The sequence below is a fragment of the Ylistrum balloti genome, unplaced genomic scaffold (genome assembly GCF_031769215.1).
Source record: "Ylistrum balloti isolate Yb309-2 unplaced genomic scaffold, AGI_CSIRO_Ybal_v1 Utg370056, whole genome shotgun sequence".
NCBI lineage: Eukaryota > Metazoa > Mollusca > Bivalvia > Pectinida > Pectinidae > Ylistrum > Ylistrum balloti.
In genome coordinates this window covers 1,062,069-1,083,398 of record NW_026782106.1, presented here as the reverse complement: position 1 = coordinate 1,083,398, position 21,330 = coordinate 1,062,069, and the positions used below count along the sequence as shown (strand labels likewise).

The 21,330-nt window shown below is 34.9% G+C and overlaps 2 protein-coding genes across 2 annotated transcripts in view; one reads left to right on the top strand and one right to left on the bottom strand.

Moving 5' to 3' along the window:
• Window positions 1-16,078, bottom strand: part of LOC132549398 (5'-3' exoribonuclease 1-like) — a 37,506-nt gene extending 21,428 nt beyond the window's left edge. The window contains exons 1-21 of the mRNA XM_060213325.1: window positions 15,947-16,078; window positions 15,136-15,267; window positions 14,678-14,778; window positions 14,275-14,372; window positions 13,311-13,420; window positions 12,787-12,897; window positions 12,441-12,523; window positions 10,898-10,985; window positions 10,145-10,313; window positions 9,754-9,821; window positions 9,211-9,327; window positions 8,923-9,007; window positions 8,545-8,677; window positions 8,148-8,237; window positions 7,237-7,393; window positions 5,425-5,544; window positions 4,743-4,912; window positions 3,461-3,587; window positions 2,305-2,394; window positions 1,871-1,974; window positions 1,493-1,612 (exon numbers count right to left, since the gene is read on the bottom strand). Coding sequence (XP_060069308.1) covers window positions 1,493-1,612; window positions 1,871-1,974; window positions 2,305-2,394; window positions 3,461-3,587; window positions 4,743-4,912; window positions 5,425-5,544; window positions 7,237-7,393; window positions 8,148-8,237; window positions 8,545-8,677; window positions 8,923-9,007; window positions 9,211-9,327; window positions 9,754-9,821; window positions 10,145-10,313; window positions 10,898-10,985; window positions 12,441-12,523; window positions 12,787-12,897; window positions 13,311-13,420; window positions 14,275-14,372; window positions 14,678-14,778; window positions 15,136-15,267; window positions 15,947-16,021 — 2,348 coding nt within the window. The 5' untranslated portion in view covers window positions 16,022-16,078. The remainder of the gene's footprint in view (window positions 1-1,492; window positions 1,613-1,870; window positions 1,975-2,304; window positions 2,395-3,460; window positions 3,588-4,742; window positions 4,913-5,424; window positions 5,545-7,236; window positions 7,394-8,147; window positions 8,238-8,544; window positions 8,678-8,922; window positions 9,008-9,210; window positions 9,328-9,753; window positions 9,822-10,144; window positions 10,314-10,897; window positions 10,986-12,440; window positions 12,524-12,786; window positions 12,898-13,310; window positions 13,421-14,274; window positions 14,373-14,677; window positions 14,779-15,135; window positions 15,268-15,946) is intronic.
• A 128-nt stretch (window positions 16,079-16,206) lies between these two features.
• On the top strand, window positions 16,207-21,330 carry LOC132549402 (signal peptidase complex subunit 1-like). The gene is made up of 4 exons (XM_060213328.1): window positions 16,207-16,285; window positions 17,988-18,047; window positions 19,048-19,134; window positions 19,448-21,330. Exons 1-4 carry the CDS (start codon window positions 16,229-16,231, stop codon window positions 19,580-19,582), a joined length of 339 nt encoding a protein of 112 aa, XP_060069311.1. The 5' UTR covers window positions 16,207-16,228; the 3' UTR covers window positions 19,583-21,330.

Below are 21,330 nucleotides of genomic sequence, written 5' to 3'. Positions count from 1 at the left end.
GTGATAGCTAACACAGACCCAGTACATACCTCTCGCTGATAGTTAACACAGACCCAGTACCTACCTCTCCTTGATAGCTAACACAGAGTCTGTACCTACCTCTCCCTGATAGCTAACACAGAACCAGTACCTACCTCTCCGTGATAGTTAACACAGAGACAGTACCTACCTCTCCGTGATAGTTAACACAGAGCCAGTACATACCTCTCCGTGATAGCTAACACAGACCCAGTACATACCTCTCGCTGATAGTTAACACAGACCCAGTACCTACCTCTCCTTGATAGCTAACACAGAGTCTGTACCTACCTCTCCCTGATAGCTAACACAGAGACAGTACCTACCTCTCCGTGATAGTTAACACAGAGACAGTACCTACCTCTCCGTGATAGTTAACACAGAGCCAGTACCTACCTCTCCGTGATAGCTAACACAGACCCAGTACATACCTCTCGCTGATAGTTAACACAGACCCAGTACCTACCTCTCCTTGATAGCTAACACAGAGTCTGTACCTACCTCTCCCTGATAGCTAACACAGAGACAGTACCTACCTCTCCCTGATAGCTAACACCGACCCAGTACCTATCTCTCCCTGAACACAGACCCAGTACCTACCTCTCCCTGATAGCTAACACAGAGACAGTACCTACCTCTCCCTGATAGCTAACAAAGAGTCTGTACCTACCTCTCCCTGATAGCTAACACAGACCCAGTACCTATCTCTCCCTGAACACAGACCCAGTACCTACCTCTCCCTGATAGCTAACACAGAGTCTGTACCTACCTCTCCCTGATAGCTAACACAGAGTCTGTACCTACCTCTCCCTGATAGCTAACACAGACCCAGTACCTATCTCTCCCTGAACACAGACCCAGTACCTACCTCTCCCTGATAGCTAACACAGAGACAGTACCTACCTCTCCCTGATAGCTAACACCGACCCAGTACCTATCTCTCCCTGAACACAGACCCAGTACCTACCTCTCCCTGATAGCTAACACCGACCCAGTACCTATCTCTCCCTGAACACAGACCCAGTACCTACCTCTCCCTGATAGCTAACACAGAGACAGTACCTACCTCTCCCTGATAGCTAACACAGAGACAGTACCTACCTCTCCCTGATAGCTAACACAGAGACAGTACCTACCTCTCCCTGATAGCTAACACAGACCCAGTACCTACCTCTCCCTGATAGCTAACACAGAGACAGTACCTACCTCTCCCTGATAGCTAACACAGAGTCTATACCTACCTCTCCCTGATAGCTAACACAGACCCAGTACCTACCTCTCCCTGATAGCTAACACCGACCCAGTACCTATCTCTCCCTGAACACAGACCCAGTACCTACCTCTCCCTGATAGCTAACACAGAGTCTGTACCTACCTCTCCCTGATAGCTAACACAGAGTCTGTACCTACCTCTCCCTGATAGCTAACACCGACCCAGTACCTATCTCTCCCTGAACACAGACCCAGTACCTACCTCTCCCTGATAGCTACAACATCCTTCCTCCAGATAGTCTGGTCAGAGGGGGTCATCTCCTCCTCCACAACTCTCGTCTTTGTCTGGCCACCCTCACACTTAGTAGTACTAAGTTCATATCTACCAACAGCAGAACAAGATCAGAATCATGCAATATCCAATATCATTGGTTAAAATATTGTAAAGACATATATTTTGTTTATAATCTTATTTAATCACTTTTTATGCTAAAGATATGGTGCTAAAATATGATTTCTTTTCTAAATAACAATTGTTATGCATGTGCAAATTCGTCATTGTGTGTATTGCTCTAAAACTTAATTGGGCCAAATTAGATATGATTACTATGTTAACTATGACCACTACATGAAAACCCACCGTGTACCACCATCAGAAACAGAGACAACCTTGACTTCCATCATATGAGGCCAATTTACAAACACGCTGGTGTGCAGGACAGAGTTGGCAATAGTCTTTATATCCTGGGGAAAAAATTATGGGAGCCAAATAAGAATTAAGAGTTAAGATACAAAGTTTATAACAAACTTCAGTGTTTTCAATATCAACATGTTAAACTCTATTGATTACATGCATTGTTTAAAATTAAAAAAAATTTGTTCAGATCAGGCATATGCCAGGTACATATTCAATAAATCTCTAGTGTGATATGTATACCCTTTAACAATTAAAGAGTGTGTATAGACTGCTTTGACAGTTTTAGTGTTTCTGTCTATTTCCACATGTCCTTATATATGTCCTTAATCTCAATTTATAATCACAATTAAGATGATAAATCAAATGGGTCAACTTACCTCATCTTTTACTGGGAGAAGTGAAAGCATCATATTTTCTCCACGACTATTGGCTGAAAACACTTTCACACCCTCTTTCTTCAAGTAAGCCTGAAAAAGGACAGAAAATATTGTTCATTACAAATTCCTTGACCTCAAACATTTTATCTGCATGGAGAATAAACTCAGCATCAAAACAGGGAGAGGATAAATGTTATCAAATCTTGCTCGTCTGCTGAACACCTCAGCCTCTAACATCATAAAAAATATTACAGACAAAGACATTATTGAAGATCTGTAACTGGTTCCATATTACATCAATTTTCATCACTTCCTGTTCGAATACTAAGTTAGAGAGTTTTATATATGTATTTACTTTATCAGTACATGTATAGGACTTTTATGAGGTAGATATTTGGGTGGTGGAAGAGCTTCACCTTATGAGATGGATATTTGATGGTCAAAAATCCTTACCTTATGAGATAGATATCTGAAGGTTGAAAACCCTTACCTTACGAGGTGGATGTCTGAAGGTTGAAAACCCTTACCTTACAAGGTAGATGTCTGAAGGTTGAAAACCCTTACCTTACAAGGTAGATGTCTGAAGGTTGAAAACACTTACCTTATGAGGTAGATGTCTGAAGGTTGAAAACCCTTACCTTACAAGGTAGATGTCTGAAGGTTGAAAACCCTTACCTTATGAGGTAGATGTCTGAAGGTTGAAAACCCTTACCTTACAAGGTAGATGTCTGAAGGTTGAAAACACTTACCTTATGAGGTAGATGTCTGAAGGTTGAAAACCCTTACCTTACAAGGTAGATGTCTGAAGGTTGAAAACACTTACCTTATGAGGTAGATGTCTGAAGGTTGAAAACCCTTACCTTACGAGGTAGATGTCTGAAGGTTGAAAACCCTTACCTTATGAGGTAGATGTCTGAAGGTTGAAAACCCTTACCTTATGAGGTAGATGTCTGAAGGTTGAAAACCCTTACCTTATGAGGTAGATGTCTGAAGGTTGAAAACCCTTACCTTATGAGGTAGATGTCTGAAGGTTGAAAACCCTTACCTTATGAGGTAGATGATTGAATGTAGAAAAGCCTTACCTTATGAGGTAGAGGTCTGAAGGTTGAAAACACTTACCTTATGAGGTAGATGTCTGAAGGTTGAAAACACTTACCTTATGAGGTAGATGCTTGAAGGTAGGAAAGCCAGGGAAATACACATCCTGTCGTGTTTCTTTTAGTAGCCCTTTCTTGATGAGGTGACGAGGCAGTTGGAATTCATCTTTGGGGATCAGCGTTAGTCTGTCATATAGTGAAGTAAAAATTCTTTCATATAGTACTACCTGATTAATATGCAACAAATTTTACTTCCACGAACAAAAAGTACAACACTTGTTTATATTGTTCAATACATGTAACTTACCGTGCTGTCAAATATTTTAAACATGTTCAAAACCTCACTTTACTTACAAGGCTCCGACAGTATTATGTAACACTGAGGAATAATTCATTGAAATAATGTTTTTCTTCTTAATATATGCTTCCAGTACTTTCTTCCAATTTTTTATGTGATTATACAAGTTTGTATATTAAACTTGAATAATCCAAAGCAGATTTTATAACATACTTCACAGTGATTTTTTTAGACTGGTAAAATCCAATGTTGCAAGAATTTTTTATAGATTTAATCATATGAACAGATTAAATTGGCTCTTTTGTTCAATGTTGGAAAGTGTACTGGTAAACAAAAAAGAAGCAAACATTGAACCATTTTTGCAAACCCAGTTGAAATGTTTATAAAGTGATACGGAAAAGTTCCAAGCATGGATGAGGGGAAGGTGACGGAAGATTGGTTATGTTGTCTTAAAACAGTAAACTCATTGAGCATGGTTGATGAGAATATCTAAGAAAGTTCCTGGTAAGGATGACAGGTAGGAGGCAGGAGAATGGTGATACTGTTGTAACACTGTACTTACTGAGCATGATTGATGAGAATATCTGAGAAAGTTCCTGGTAAGGATGACAGGTAGGAGGCAGGAGAATGGTGATACTGTTGTAACACTGTACTTACTGAGCATGGTTGATGAGAATATCTGAGAAAGTTCCTGGTAAGGATGACAGGTAGGAGGCAGGAGAATGGTGATACTGTTGTAACACAGTGTACTTACTGAGCATGGTTGATGAGAATATCTGAGAAAGTTCCTGGTAAGGATGACAGGTAGGAGGCAGGAGAATGGTGATACTGTTGTAACACTGTACTTACTGAGCATGGTTGATGAGAATATCTGAGAAAGTTCCTGGTAAGGATGACAGGTAGGAGGCAGGAGAATGGTGATACTGTTGTAACACAGTGTACTTACTGAGCATGGTTGATGAGAATATCTGAGAAAGTTCCTGGTAAGGATGACAGGTAGGAGGCAGGAGAATGGTGATACTGTTGTAACACAGTGTACTTACTGAGCATGGTTGATGAGAATATCTGAGAAAGTTCCTGGTAAGGACGAGGGATAGGCAGGCAGGAGATCAGGGACATAGTCAAAACACAGACTTGGACTGTGACAATTTCTCTTCTTTTCTGAGGGTGTCATCTGACATTCAACTTTTTCCATGGCAGTGAGCAAACGTTTCTACAAGAAGACAACAATAAAAGATCCTGTCCATTTTGTACAGATACAATTATTTGTTTACTAAAAATGCAAAAGAAATGCTATTTTTCATTTGATTAATTTCTTTTTATTTTAAAAATAAAGGCTTTACATATAAATTTTAAGCGATCTGTTGAATACCATTATCATTAGCAATAAAACCATGAATTTATACTACCATGCCTTTACATTAAGTGGAAATTTAACTTGACTGTATACATGAGAGACAATTAGTCTAGAACACTTATTTTATAATTGTTGAATCTGTGGATAATCTTAATCCACAAATTTATATATCAGTGAAATAAAAAATTAAAAATTGACAGGAAACTTGAGTACTAGTGGATTTTGTGGATAACACATATCCCCCAAATCAAAAGCGAAGAAAAATACATAATTTTGTAAAACCACGAATTTGAGCCCAAAAAAAAACATAATTTTATGCTAGTCTTGCAGACTGTATTTTCCCAATCCTAATATCATGAAGAGTGTACCTCATCTATGAATGGAATAAGGACGACAGCCTCCCAGTCCTGCAGCTTTCCATTGAGATCAGTTTCGAAGTTGACCGGGTAGAAATCAATGATTTCAGAGTTGTCCATTAGCATTAAACTCTGTCAAGTACAAATAAGCTTACAAAATTAACTGAAACAATAAACCAGAATTCCATACAGTCAGTAAATATACATCAACATAATCAGGATCTTAAATGAGTTTTTATTTATGATTTCATGAAGAGTCTTAGAAGTGAATTTTTTTTTTAGCCTTGGTATGCAAACATTGCAACGTTAAGATGAGTTTCATAACAATCTCAAAGTTTCATATCTATTATCATTCAATTAAGAAAGTTACGTTTTGATTGGTTTTAAAGTCAAAATATAAAGGACTAAATCAAACAGAGGCAACCAACATTGTTGTGCGATTTACAATTCATGATGTTATGTCATATTTTATATCATAACATCAAAATTGACAAGGAATTGATTTCTGGCTCGCGAAACCAATGAAATATAGGTACTGAAGGCTATATTACACTTTTGACATATGCTTAAAAAATACATCGGCTAATTCAGTGGTTGATTACAAGATAGATAATTTTGCCTTTTGTCTATTTATGTTGAATGTTTACATATGCTCTAAACCAACTGATTTTGCATGGTTTTTACTTTGGCAAATTTATATTTGAAGCATAATCACAAAAATTAATCACTGAGAATTAAAACATTGTTAATGAATTCCCATTTTCATTAGGAATATTTGTTGTAATATGACAACAGTTTTCAAATTAACATGCAGTATATCCTATATATATATAGGAGTACAGTACATATAGCAAGGACAGTTTGTGATTGGTAAATGAAACACTAAGGGAGAGATCTGTTTGAAATCTGACTTGGTCATTTTTTATATGAAGCAATGCAAGCCGTTAATTATCAGGGATTTACCTTCACAATGCTATCTGAAAAAAAAAACAAGACACCTACTAAATTTGAAACTTAATTAGACTTGTGTTCCTCTGTGTGTTGTACCATATGCTGTTAATAAGGCATAAAAAGTCATTTGGGTCTATGAACAGGTCAATACTGGCAGGTGTCCCTCAAACATCCCATGGTAAACTTACCTGTTGGGATTAAATAAGTGAGCAGATAGGTGGCTCCCAACAGGGTTTTAATGAAGACCACACACTTTGAATTTTACAATAGTGGCCCAGAATCCTAAGTAAATTTGTGCAATAATAATTCAACATGATGTCGTATGTCATCTTTTCTGTAACCTAGAATGAAAACTTTGTTGATAAAGTCAACTTTGGCAAACTAGAAGACCATTTCCAAAACATATCAAAGATACTATGACCCTGGAGTTAATGGTTGGCATTAAAAGTGTGTCAAGGTCATTCATATGAATGATTTCGAAAGTCTTCGTTCAGCTTCCTGCTGTGTTAATTTAATGATAAAAGGCCTCTTTGTTATCAAGAAGAATTTGTTCTTATAGACATAGCACATACAACTTTAAGTCTGTGACTGAGAAAGAGGTTATTGGTTTTCGAGAAGAAGTTGTTTAAAGATTTGTGATTTTAAAAGACAGTCAAGGTCATTCATTTGATCAAACTTGGTAGGCCTTTATCCCAGCATGCCACAGGTCCAATGTGACTGTCATGGGCATTGTGGTTATGGATTTCAGACGGACGATAAACCAAGACATTAGTTCACTAACCATTCATGGAGGTGAGCTAAATTTCTGTATCTCTGTCTGGAGATTGTTTATTGTTAGGTTGAATGTTTGTATAGTGTTTTGTAAGTACATACCCAGTATGCTTGAGGCAATAGGTCCTTGCTGTTAGATGGCAGTACAGCCATCAACTGCTGGAACGGTAGAAAGGGTTTACTGCGGTCAAACTGGATTTCCATATGTTTGAAACTCCTAATATCACTGATGTATGGTGCATAGTGGTGGGGATAAAACCTGTCAAGGAAGATATTCATTAGAATTTAATATCATTAAAAGAGGTTAATATTAAGTCAAAGATATGATACTATCAGAACAGAGGTATTTACCAACTCCAAAATACTGCTCCATCAGAGTAGAAGTATTTACCAACTCCAAGATACCACTCCATCAGAGTGGAGGTATTTACCAACTCCAAGATACCACTCCATCAGAGTGGAGGTATTTACCAACTCCAAAATATCACTCTATCAGAGTAGAGGTATTTACCAACTCCAAGATACCACTCCATCAGAGTGGAGGTATTTACCAACTCCAAGATACCACTCCATCAGAGTGGAGGTATTTACCAACTCCAAGATACCACTCCATCAAAGTAGAGGTATTTACCAACTCCAAAATACCACTCCATCAAAGTAGAGGTATTTACCAACTCCAAAATACCACTCCATCAAAGTAGAGGTATTTACCAAATCCAAAATACCAAAATACCATTCCATCAAAGTAGAGGTATTTACCAACTCCAAAATACCACTCCATCAAAGTAGAGGTATTTACCAAATCCAAGATACCAAGCCATCAGAGTAAGTATTTACTAACTCCAGGACACAACTCCATCACAAAAGTTATATCAATTGATTTCAAGAAGCCAATTTTAAAGAGGCTAATGACTTCAAGGTAAACTAAAGTATCTTAACTCACCAAATATAGGAAAGCATCTCGGGAATTAATATTTACCAAACCGGGATCGTCCATATAAAATAAAACTTACCAACTCCAGGATGGTACTCCATCAAAGTAGTAATACAATATCCACTGTATACCTCGCACATAACACTCTGCTTGTTCTCTCAACACATCACTGTAATGTAAGTGGAGAAAACAGAATGATTGTCATTTTAAATCGACGGAGGCAGTTTTCAGCTGTGTGAAACTGTCTTTTGTTTAATCTGTTCTAAGCAATGATCCAAATTAGGATCATCTTTACTCCAAGAACTTCTTTTACTCTTTACATTGTCACTTGGGATGAAAGTGCCTATATGTTTAACCTAACATTACTCAGAACAAAATTAAAGACTGATGTTACCTAGCCATAATATATGACCATAGAATTGTAAAATATATTCATTTCCTCACTCTCACAACTTTTTCACTATCTGTTTCCTTACTCTGTGAACTGTTTGTAGTCCATTTTTGTCATGTAGTAGTGACGTTTGTGTACTCGAAACTCCTCGTCAAATGTGGAACCATGACTGTCTTGTTTGATATCAGGTAAGTGATGAAATTCTAATCCATCCCCATCTGTAACAATCATGTGATATAATCTTTCTTTTTACTTCATGCGTCCAAGTTTTCAAAATCATTCAAATGCTAATGTGGAAAACGCTTAAAAAGGAGTCAACCAGAGAACTGTACATAAAGTGGGAGCCAGACAGATATTTTTTTACTTCAATTGATGCTAATTCGCACTGTATAATATATTTCAACAGTTCAAATTTTTATAGCATACCATTACAAATAATAATTTTCTCAGTAAGGTATATTACCCATAAAGTCTTCATCAAATTCCTCGTCCACATTAACTCCACTCTCCTCCATCAAGGCAGCAAACTGATTATCATCCTGTTTTCTCTGAAAAGAACAAAATACCTGTACTAAGTTTCAGCTGACAAACAAATCTTAACACCATCATCAGACATGAAATGAATAACCAAAATGAGATTGGCAGATTATCTTCATTCAAGCAAAACCACTGATCTATGAAGTACATCTAATTAATACCTATATCTGATGTACATTAAAAAGTGGATATGATGACCTTTTCCTCTGTTTACCTGTTTTAGTTTGCTTATTTCCTTATGGTGGTTTTTCTTCCTTGTAGGACATTTTTCTGTTTTGCTTTCAAGCCATTTCAGATCTGCAAATGTCTCTTCAAATTTTTCAAAGTCAAACTGAAATTTAAACAATTATTATAGGATTATCTGTGAAAAATTTAAATCCTTGTAAAAGTACATGTTGTTTCTAAATAATAACATTTTAACATGGGTAGATCGCAGTAAAGTCAGTTTTTGTTATATTTACAAAGTAATTAAAATTCATGTTTTCATACAATAACGATATGGGATTCTGGCAGTAAAACAAGGGAGATAACTACATGAGTATGTCCATCTTTATAATGAAACAGTACCTAGCACAACAATAATCAATTTGTTTCATCCAACACATCACTTCCATGCTTCCAGATGATAACACATGGGCAGAGGATAACTCAGTGTTTATTTGAACATGTTTTCTTTTCAATTCACCAATCTGTCCCATGGAAAATAAGACATCATTCCCACCAAATTATGTAGGTCAAATTGTACAAATGACCTTACCTTGGCTAGTTCTGTCATGAAGATCTCAAATCTGTCCAGGTGTAGTTTGCCACCAGTATGGAGATACCCTGGAATGATGAGTTTATTACATGAGATTTATAAAGATAGTCACTGTACTCAATTATCCTACTTCTATCTTGCAATACTACTTTACCATTGAGAAAGTTACTTGTCCATGTCCAGTAAGTTATATAAATTTTGTACATCTAATTAAATTACAATTCTTTTGCTCCCCAATTAAAAGATTCCCACCACATGGTTTGTACTAATCAGGATTTCCTAGTGTAATTATTATTTACTGGTTACTTTTAATAACAGTGTCTAATGGATGAAGAGTCTAGTTTCTATTTCATTAGTACGGCTATTATAAAAACAGCAGTCTGTCCCTCACCTCCACAGCGAGGTAACACATTGATGTATGTCGACCAGATGAGTGGCAGAGCATCATGATTGATGTGTAGGTTAGGTAGATGAGGAATGAAGTCGTTTCCTACCAAAAACCCCATCAGGATCCAGTCATCAATAACCCTTTCAAGGTCATACCCAAAGGGTAGCTTGTCCTGTAGATTATAACCATCATAATTACATATTGTCATGTTAATTTTGTACACTTTAAATCACCATGGAAACCATCAACCTTTCATAAAAAATAATGAAAAAAATGTATCATGACCACAGGTTCTGGTCAAGATTTATTCAAGTCATGATCAATTGATGTACTCTTACAGCAAAACTGACATTAATTTAATATATTCATTAAAGAACTGTAACATATCACACTGATTTTAAATACATTCTAACAACATTCTTGTACCTGTAAAGCATCACCCAAATATATACCATATTCATTAACTGTATATCTAAAGTCTACATCCAATTTCAGCTGAAAAATATAGTGTACACAGTACACAGGAAAATTTTTCCTCGCAGTCTGACTTTCACTCTTTTGACCCTTTGTCCAATACAAGGACAAAAAATGATGGGCTAAATCTTAATGTTAACATCAACAATGGGCAAAAGTGAAAAGTTCATGATTAGTGTGAAAGAAAACTAGGCAAATAATTCATCACTCAGCAATTTCTCTCAGAAAACAGATGATTTAGGCAGTGGTATAGGTCCATCAATAACAAGTTTTTTTCCTTACCTTCAATGCTGAAAATTCGAAGTCAAGGTATTCTCGAAACAAGGACAAATGTAAAAGATGGAAAGTTGTCTCTTCAGGTGTTGATGGTCTGTGAAAAAGAATATATCAAGATTGAAACATTACACATCATACTCAGGTGTATACATCACACATCATACTCAGGTGTATACATCACACATCATACTCAGGTGTTAACATCACACATCATACTCAGGTGTATACATTACACATCATACTTAAGTATATACATTACACATCATAATCAGGTGTATACATCACACATCATACTCAGGTGTATACATCACACATCATACTCAGGTGTATACATCACACATCATACTCAGGTGTATACATCACACATCATACTCAGGTGTATACATTACACATCATACTGAAGTATATACATTACACATCATACTCAGGTGTATACATCACACATCATACTCAGGTGTATACATCACACATCATACTCAGGTGTATACATCACACATCATACTCAGGTGTATACATCACACATCATACTCAGGTGTATGCATCACACATCATACTCAGATGTATACATCACACATCATATTCAGGTGTATACATCACACATCATACTCAGGTGTATATATTACACATCATACTGAAGTATATACATTACACATCATACTCAGGTGTATACATCATACATCATACTCAGGTGTATACATCACACATCATACTCAGGTGTAAACATTACACATCATACTCAGGTGTATACATTACACATCATACTCAGGTGTATACATCACACATCATACTCAGGTGTATACATTACACATCATACTCAGGTGTATACATTACACATCATACTCAGGTGTATACATTACACATCATACTCAGGTGTAAACATTACACATCATACTCAGGTGTATACATTACACATCATACTCAGGTGTATACATTACACATCATACTGAAGTATATACATTACACATCATACTCAGGTGTATACATTACACATCATACTCAGGTGTAAACATAACACATCATACTCAGGTGTATACATTACACATCATACTCAAATGTATACATTGCACATCATACTCAAATGTATAAATTACACATCATACTCAAATGTATGCATTGCACATCATACTCAAATGTATGCATTACACATCATACTCAAATGTATACATTGCACATCATACTCAAATGTATGCATTACACATCATACTCAAATGTATACATTGCACATCATACTCAAATGTATGCATTACACATCATACTCAAATGTATGCATTACACATCATACTCAAATATATCCATGATTTATTTAACAATTACCGAATAACCAAGTATTATATGGTAGACACTTGTTAAGATAACTAGCATTTTCATGACAGATACATAATAGCAATTATACAAGTCAACAAGTGTATTTTGGGAAAGTTTTGAATGTTGAGAACAGTCCACTAGTGTATCCTGTATGTACAGTGTAATAGTAACTAATACTAGAAAAGTCAACACTAAACTGACTCATCCAATACATCGTGGAAAGGCATCAAAACACTCAACTTACTTTTTTGAGTCTTTTTTACCAAATTTTACTTCTTCTCTTAGTAGGGAGAAATGAGGTTCATGACTTGAAAGACCCAGCATCATCTGTTAAAACATAGTAGACTTCCATATCTTAATACAGTCATACAAAGTCAGAGTATATCTGTTGGCCATCAGGTGTTTGATATCAATATTATAGTAGCTTAAAAATGACGTTATTTAAGTTAATCAGACTGCTTTTCTGCTAAATATTAGCCTAAACAAATACCAAAAAACTAAACATATTAAAATTCACATTAAAATATCTCTCATGGTATTCAAGAGAATAAGATCAAATTTTAAAATTCAGCAGAAAATATCATAATTACCAGATCAGCATCTAAACCATACAAGCAATGCCTTGTGTTGTGGTCATAATTTGGCTTGGATTTCTCATGGCGGATATAATCCATGATCTTGTGTTCTCCCTCACCAGGCGTCTACATGACAAACACAAATCATCACATTGTAGAAAATGATATGTGAAAATAAAATGAAACAGAAATTTAGTACCAGTTATTTTACTGAAAGTTGATCTTGCACTTCTTTTTGAAAATGGTAACACGCAATTTTACAAAAAAAATATCTTTCAGCTCAACTTCCTCACTGTTTAACTTCTGTTGTACAAGTAATTTTCTTTGTGTTCAGTTTACATTTCCAGGCAGATCAATACAGCTGACACATTCTGCTCTAATTTGGGCCTGCTTTATACAAATTATTTTCTTTAGGACTACTTGTACAGGAGATTTAAAGTTCTATTTTTTGTCTAATAAGAAGAGGGGATGTCTTGTTCTAGGCTGGTAAATATGGATGATTTCCAGTTTTATGTTAATTACATGGGGGTGCAGATTACCTCATGGCCTGATAAGTGCACCTGCACACCTTGCCATAGTGGATCTGTGGAGATCTTGTTCACAACAAAGTACTTCAACTGTTCCTGCAGTCGTACCATGAACTCAGTACCTGTCATCCAGCAGCAAAAACATTTTGTTCAAACATAAGATAAATGTTTTGATCAAGTAACAAGGATTAAAGTTAATGATAAGGAGATTAGAATTTAACTTTTAAAAAAAGAAACTACATTAAATCACTTGTATTTTGTATCAGATTTATTTTCATGTGAATATATAAGGAGAGCCAAATGCAAATTCAAATCTTTCATAATTATTTGTACAATACTGTTGATGACATCCTAGCACTAACAGCTATTGGTTGCCAATATAGGAGCTTTTAGTAGTTCATATCACTAATCTCATCCTGTGTTTTCCCTGGGACCCTTAAATTTATCAGTTGTAAGAGTCTGGTGACTCACATCATTTATAAGTAGAGTAAAACTCTATACTGATTTTTTTAGGGTAGGAGGGGGGTCCTTTTTCAATTGAAAGAGTCATAATGAAGGTATATGGTGGACAGTGATATCCATGCTCATCAGGCACGATTTCTACATTTTTTTAAGATCAGTGTTGACAAAATTCTGATTTCCTAAATAAGTCTGCAGAGGCGAGTTTGCAAAATAAAATATTCGCGAAACAAATTTAATTGCTGTACCTTTTATTGCTGAAAAATATCAATAACTAACAAACACAAATTTGGGAAAATGTGTATTAACAAATATTGTTGTGTTGTCTTAATGGATTCTATTATATATCATTAACTTATCTGTAGTGTTTACTGTTGATGCTGTTATACAGTAAGAATTTAACATATCATGTATATATGGAAGAATGTATATGTAAGTAGCTGCAAAAACAATGCTTCAGATTTATATTCCAGTGGACAAAAACAAGAAATTACAAGGCAATATAATCTAACTATACCTGGTGTAATACAATTGGAGTCAAATCTTTTCTCTGTAGGAAGTGTTTCACCTGACTCCCTTGCTTTGCGTTCTAATTCTTCTGCATCTCGTGCAGATCTGTAAAAATCAGAAATATTTCTATATAAAATACCAAAATTATACTAAATATAGAGTAGAGAGATTTGATTTTGTGTTGCAGATCCTCTGCAAAGAATCACCTCTCAAACAACCCATGTTCTTTGTAGTCCTAACAAGAAAATAGCAGTGAAACAGAACTGCACCAAGAAAAAAAAGTGTCAGTAAATACTAATTATTCTGACATACCACCTTATTGTATATTAAAATTAATCTATATTTGCTAAGAAATGAGGCCTACAGAGTGATAGCACTGGATTGGGAACACAACCCTAAATAATAATGACCTGAATCTTCGTCCTCGCTGTTGGTTCATCTTTGCTCGGGGAGCCACACCATCTATTGCCATGAAGAAAACTTTCTTTGGTTTGATGGTACGAAACAAAAACTGTAAGAGAATGAAAATCTATTAATTAGACAAGAATTACAGCATTACAGACACATGAAAAAGACCTAAATCAGTAAACATGTATATAGCAAAAACAAAGGTCATACACCAGTAATAGATATAAAAGTTATAAAAAGCAATTTTTTATAGGAAAATTGAGTGAATTAGAAAATTTCAGTTAAAATTGATCTATTAATTATCTGCTTAAGCTATCATTATTATCAGGTCTGAGGTTGATAAAGAGATTTTAAGTTTGTGTGTCAATCAATTGAAAAAAATCCAAGGACACACATTCTTGATATCAACATCTGATACTGTAAGGCTTAATATTATATTGATTTACAAAATCATGTGTACCTCCAGGTAATAAAATATATCTTTAAATATTTTCTCTTCTGTGATTCTGAAATGTGGATTGCCATCATCAGGGTGTGAACATGTGTGGACAACGCCATTCATGTCCAGGTAAAGGTTGTCAAACTCAGGAATCTACAAAGTAAACAAAAAAGATGATCACAACTGATGGGTCTAAGGTTTAGCATATGTTTCCTAATAAGTATTCATTAGCCAGCTGGTTAAATCATGTTTCATAATAATCATTTCCTTGAGTAATGTTCAATATTAATCATGTTTTTCATGAATAGTTAATCAATTTGCATCAGCTGAATGTACTCATATGTTTTTTTTCTGATAAAAAATTGATAGTTAAAATAAGCATAGTCAATAAATGCGTAAATATCAATAAATAATCATAAATGTGAATACTGACATCAAATTATTATTTCAGAGACAAAATGTATACCACTAACCGTGATATGAAAATAATGCAATAGTCAGGTTATTTAATAAACACTCCTTTGTTTATGTTTACACCAATATGTCTGAGTTCAGCAGATATTTATCCTCTGTAATGAGCAATTGGGAATTTCACAAATGCAATTTTTAAATTGCCAAAGAGTTTTTAATTTTGCCTTTGCCATTGTATGTCCAACAGTGTGAGAGCTTCAGTGCAATTACCACCTTTTTCAAATGCAGTAGGTTTTTTTATATTTCTTTCATTCTGCTAATTTCGTTTCCATCCACACACGATGAGAGGATAATGAAATGTTGCACAATTCTTGGAAAGTATTATGTCCTGTAAACTTGATTATGAAAGTGGTCGTCTTACCTGAAACTCCTTTACAACTTCACTCAGACATGGAAAGCGTTCGCTAATCCATCTGTAAAATTTCGGAACACCCATTTTCCAAACGTGATACGTCTGCGAATGTTTACTGCTTTAAGCCACCATTGAATCGTTAACAGTACTGCTGCTTTACACTTAAAGCTCTCATTTTTTTCAAACCGGATACGGATATTTCGACTCCAAAATAAAAGAGTTCTACTGTCGTTTTTCTAACGCAACGTCAACTTCCGGCTCCTCTTGTTGCAGCTCACTACTGAAGAAATTATGGAATATCTCGAGAAATTTGTACCGGCTTTTATCAAAAACATTCCAACACATATGGTAATTATTCCTTTTCCTCAGAAGGAATCACTTTGAGTGTTTCAGAATTTTCAAGCCTCGGTTTTATAATTCAATGAAATTTATGGAAAGTGCGAAAATGTAGCAGCTGTTCGCCGACGATATTGAAAACGAATTATTAATATTCTTTTACCAGCTCTATAAAATGAGTATCTGATAGTTTCAAATAACGTTCGATGATGCAGATTTTGCTTTAAATTACTAAATAATCGTGCTGGATGTATTTCCATATTTTAACGTTGATCTTCTTTATTTCTAAGAAAGCCATGTTTTAATGCTTGCTTTTTTATAACTATTTATTCAGTTTTGTAAATGACATGAAAAAAATCTGTCTAAATTTAGATATGGGTCTTCAGTATTTATCAACGTTCCAATCAGAGCACGGACATGATAGTTTCAGTTTTTTGATATTTTTTCCTGTTTCTTTGTAAGATTTGCCTCCCCTCGACTGCTCTCAGTATATTGATCATAAGCAGGGCCTGGTATATGATACTGTAAAACTGGTTTTGGGGAAAAAAATAAACGACACCTTGATATCAATACAAAATTGGTGGAGTACAAGACCAAAACAAAATTATCCATATAATTTTGGAACTGTATTGTTCCATTGTTACTGATTGTTTTTGTTAAAACTGGTATATTGTAACTCGTCAGAGGTCGGTTACATTGAGATGGCAACCTTATATGTATAAGATTGTGCAGGCTAAGCTTGCATTAGTGGAGCAGAATGGCATTAGTATGCTAAAGTAGACACAAGATATCAGAGAATGGAGCAAAATGGTGTAGAATGTTACTATATGTGCAGGTTGATGCAAGATAGGAATTAGTGAATGAAAATGGCAAGAATGATGTAGGGTAATGCAAGGGCAAAGAGTGGTATTAGTAAATCAGGATGGCATTGTAAGCTAGTATAGGATGTTGAGGCAAGGTAGCAAAAGTAGAGTGAATGGAAGAAGATGGCATAAAGTAGTGTAGGGTGATCCAAGGTAGGGAATAGTCGTGCTGGTAGAGCAGGAGACATGGTGTTGTTGCAAGGTGGCAGTATGGATATTGTTTGACTCCAAAATTAGAAGAGAACCTCAAGGGTAAAGGAGTCACAGCATACAAAGTTATGTGTTGTTTTACAAAACAAGTGGATTGAGACAACTATTGCAGTTATTCTTTGTTGTAGTAATATATTTGTTTTTCTTGCCATTTTTTGGCAACCAATTGACATTGGTTTAATGTTCTTCACACACCGACTAAACACCCACCAGTTTGGTATCTTTCACACACAAATTTAATATCCGTCAGTTTGGTATCCTTCACACAATTTACTGTTGGGTTTGATATCACTGTTCACTTTCATGTTTAGTGTGCAGGTCAGTTCACAGATCAGTACAAGTTGCTATTTTTGTCTTGTTGATTTTCTGGACGTCCATTGATATGTTTACTTTGACAGTCTAGAAGACCACTTCATTCTTGGTTTGAAAACAAGAATAACACTAGTGAATGAAAGATGGTGGACTCTGATGGTAATCATTGCAAACAATGTACATATTAATATAAGTGAAATGAATAACTTAATCAATATGTTGTAGAAAACAGGAAAAAATGGTTGACATATTGTAAAATCTCTGCTTTGAAGAAAGAAAGTCAATGAATATATAACATTTCTAAAGTGTCACTTTTTCATTTGTTGTAGGATTTTGATGGACAGAAAAGGGCAGAAAAATGGTTCCAAATCATTATAATGGTGTTTGGGGTAAGTAAAAGGAAGGTTTTGAATAACAGACCAGTTTTCACTGGGATGGAACTTGATAGAGCTTCTGTATTAATATTGATAGACTTGGATTATCATTTTATATAATTATGTCCAATCAAACTGCTCTATTTTGAAAATTATTGTAATATATATACTGTACAGTTGTATAGTGATATAATACGCCGGTATGGTATTGTAAATGGAATTCCTCTTAGCCCCAGCCAGCCCACTGATTTAGATCATACTTTTGGTATATAATCAAGAATTTATGTTGTATATTAATGTCAATAATTGTGATAGCATACAATAATATGTACTTGCCATTCTTTAGATCATCTTATCTAGAGGATGAGGATAAATTATTGCTTTTGAGATTTGTCCATTATTGTGGGCCAGACTGTATACTTTCCTGTTGAAACACCACTCCTCCTAAATCTCAGATTCCAACCAAATTTGGTCTGAAATATCATTCAGACAGAGAATCATTTCTTAAATAGTTGAAGTTGATTTGAACCCTGTTGACAGGGTTGAGGCCCTAAAGGGGAAATTATTAAATCATGCTTTAAAATGCTATTCCGCCTTCAGGCCTAAGCAGGTTTAAATCAAATTTGGTCCGAAACGTTTTGAAAGATGACAGTCATTTATTGAATAGATATAGATATGTAGGGAAAAGAGAGGAGGAGGGCTACAAATGCTGCTATTCTTCCTAACCACTTGTGTGGATTTCAACCAAATTTGGTTGGAAATATCACTAGGGGAGGGATATCATTTCTTAAATAGATAAAGTTGATTTTAACCCTTGGGAATATTGAGGTAGGCAGTCTCTAAGAGAAATGACCATATTTGCTCTGAAACATCACAGTGGGAGGGCAATCGGTCTGACACTATGTTTCTCAATAAAAGTATATGTAAATCTGAAGGCTAATAGGGCCTCTTGTTATCTTTATGTTTATATAGGAAGTGGATACAAAATCCTATATGTATGCATTATTTCCTACAGGTGGTCGGCTTTATTTGGGGATACATCTGCCAGCAGTTTTCACAGACCATGTATATTCTCATAGCCGGCTTTGTTATCTCCTGTTTTGTAAGTTTGGTATCATTGTGTTGTTTTATAATTTTATAGTTCAATATGTATTTTGCATGTAATTTCAGCTATGCTGTAGGTTAGGTGTGTTTATACTTGTTTGATATTACAACTTCTGTGATACATTAATTCTGGTAAAGATAGGTTTTTATAACTTCAGGAAGTGGACTAGTGGATCCTTCTGTAAGCCAAGTACTTACATGGTACACATCAAACTTTTCTATAATATGATAAACATTGAATAATACATACAGAAATGGATCCAGTAAAATTATATCAATCTTTTAATTAAAAATCCTATTGCTGTTCACAGCTGACATTACCACCTTGGCCGATGTTCAGAAGAAAACCTCTAAAGTGGCTAAAAGTGAAACAAGAAACAGAGTCAGAATCAACAAATAATGCCCCAACAAGTTCAGGACCAACACATAAACAAAGAAGAAGATAGACTTGTTTTGTTTCAGTTTATTTTGCATAACAGTTTATAAGTATGCAGTCAAATTTTTTTTTTTTTTAAATCTTAATTATTCATTTGATAATGTTTCATTAACAACTTTGCATTGTGACAGAGAATTCAACAGATGCAGAAAATTCTGCATGTTAAGATTAATTTGAGAAATGTGTCCATTGGATGATTTTTGTTTGAATATGTAAAAAGTATTTCATTTACTATTTCTACAAATCATGAAGATAGGGCCAAAATGTTTTTCGTAATTCAGGATACAGGTGACCAATCAATTGAAAAACCTCACAATGATTTGATATTTTTTTGTTCCTGAACACATAATATTTTACATATAGCTGTGCTTACATCAGTAATAAATAAATTTTAAATTAACGCATATGTGACAATGCTACATTTTCTCGTATTAGAACATTTGTTCTGAACATAGAATTACCTCAAAAGGCAAAAACTCATTACTACAAAAACGAAAGAGTATCATTGATCTCAATAGCCAATTATTGATTGATATAAGTATGAATGAGGTTATTTGACATTTAGCTTCAAAAGTCCTGCCTCTGTATACAATACATTAACGAGAGAAGATACTCCAATGTACATGTGGACTACCAGACAAACATAGGACCACAACAAAATATCAGTGAAGCAATCAATATTTACTATATTGTTCTTATTCCTATTTGAATTGATTTGTGTATGAGACACTGACAGCATAGAGAGGAAATGGAACAATGCAGAAATAAAAGCAAAAAGATGGGAAGGGTTGTATTTTACTTAACATTTGTGATTGGCTCTGATTGTTGGAAAATAACATTACCATATTCGTCACTTGTCTTCAGGTATTTTAAATTGTAATTAAAAAGAGTTGGACAATTTCTTTATTTAGTTTGGAGTTTCATATAATTATATTTGCCTTAAGTAAGAAATACCTGTCTATAAAGGCCATCACTTTTTTTGTCCCAGTGTAATGAAAGTCATAGTAATTGCACCAGAATATGAAGGTCCCTGCTTATAAAGGCCACTCTTCTGCTCCCTTGGGTGTCCATCGCAGACAGGTTTACATTTACTTCAGATTGGTTACACCAACATTCTGGATTTGACTTCCTCAGTGTTGAAGATATTACATATATTTATATTATAGAAAACTCCTTCATAAAAACTAATGATTTACTGGTGACAATGTTTGAGTGTGCTGATTGTTGACTGCGTGAGATGTATGTATGTGATTATTAGAGTGTCGGTCCATTTGCTATCTATAAAATATGAGTTCATATACTAATTTCAAGGCTATAGATAGACAGGAAATCTTGTAAATGGCAGTTTGCTGTAGTTTTCACCCATTATTTATAATCTTCATAAGTTAATCAAAAGGTGAACTGATTGAAAAGTGGATGTCACTTGACAGCATGAAAGGCATGTTTTCATTTTACAACATTTTCTCTGTTAACAACTACACAAGATATGATAGGAATGTTTTCATCCTACCAAATTGGACAAAAATCAATCATCTGAGCGAAAACTCATTCTGTAAACCTGGTCATTTTGGTGCATGTTTCATTACCTCTAGAGAACTTTACCAAAAGGTAAATCTGTAGATCATTGAATTATCTAGTCATGCAGAAGTCAATATAGTAGACGTTTTGTCACATACAATAATTGATCACTAAACGATTGTAAACAACTTTGATTAACATTGATTAAATTGTTGGGGTATAAGATACATTTGTAATATA

Excerpts from the sequence above, each read along its gene's own strand:
- LOC132549402 (XM_060213328.1), top strand. The coding sequence starts at position 16,229 with ATGGAATATCTCGAGAAATTTGTACCGGCTTTTATCAAAAACATTCCA. Across the intron at positions 18,048-19,047 it reads TCATTATAATGGTGTTTGGG|GTGGTCGGCTTTATTTGGGG; the intron begins GTAAGTAAAAGG and ends TATTTCCTACAG. Across the intron at positions 19,135-19,447 it reads GCTTTGTTATCTCCTGTTTT|CTGACATTACCACCTTGGCC; the intron begins GTAAGTTTGGTA and ends TGCTGTTCACAG.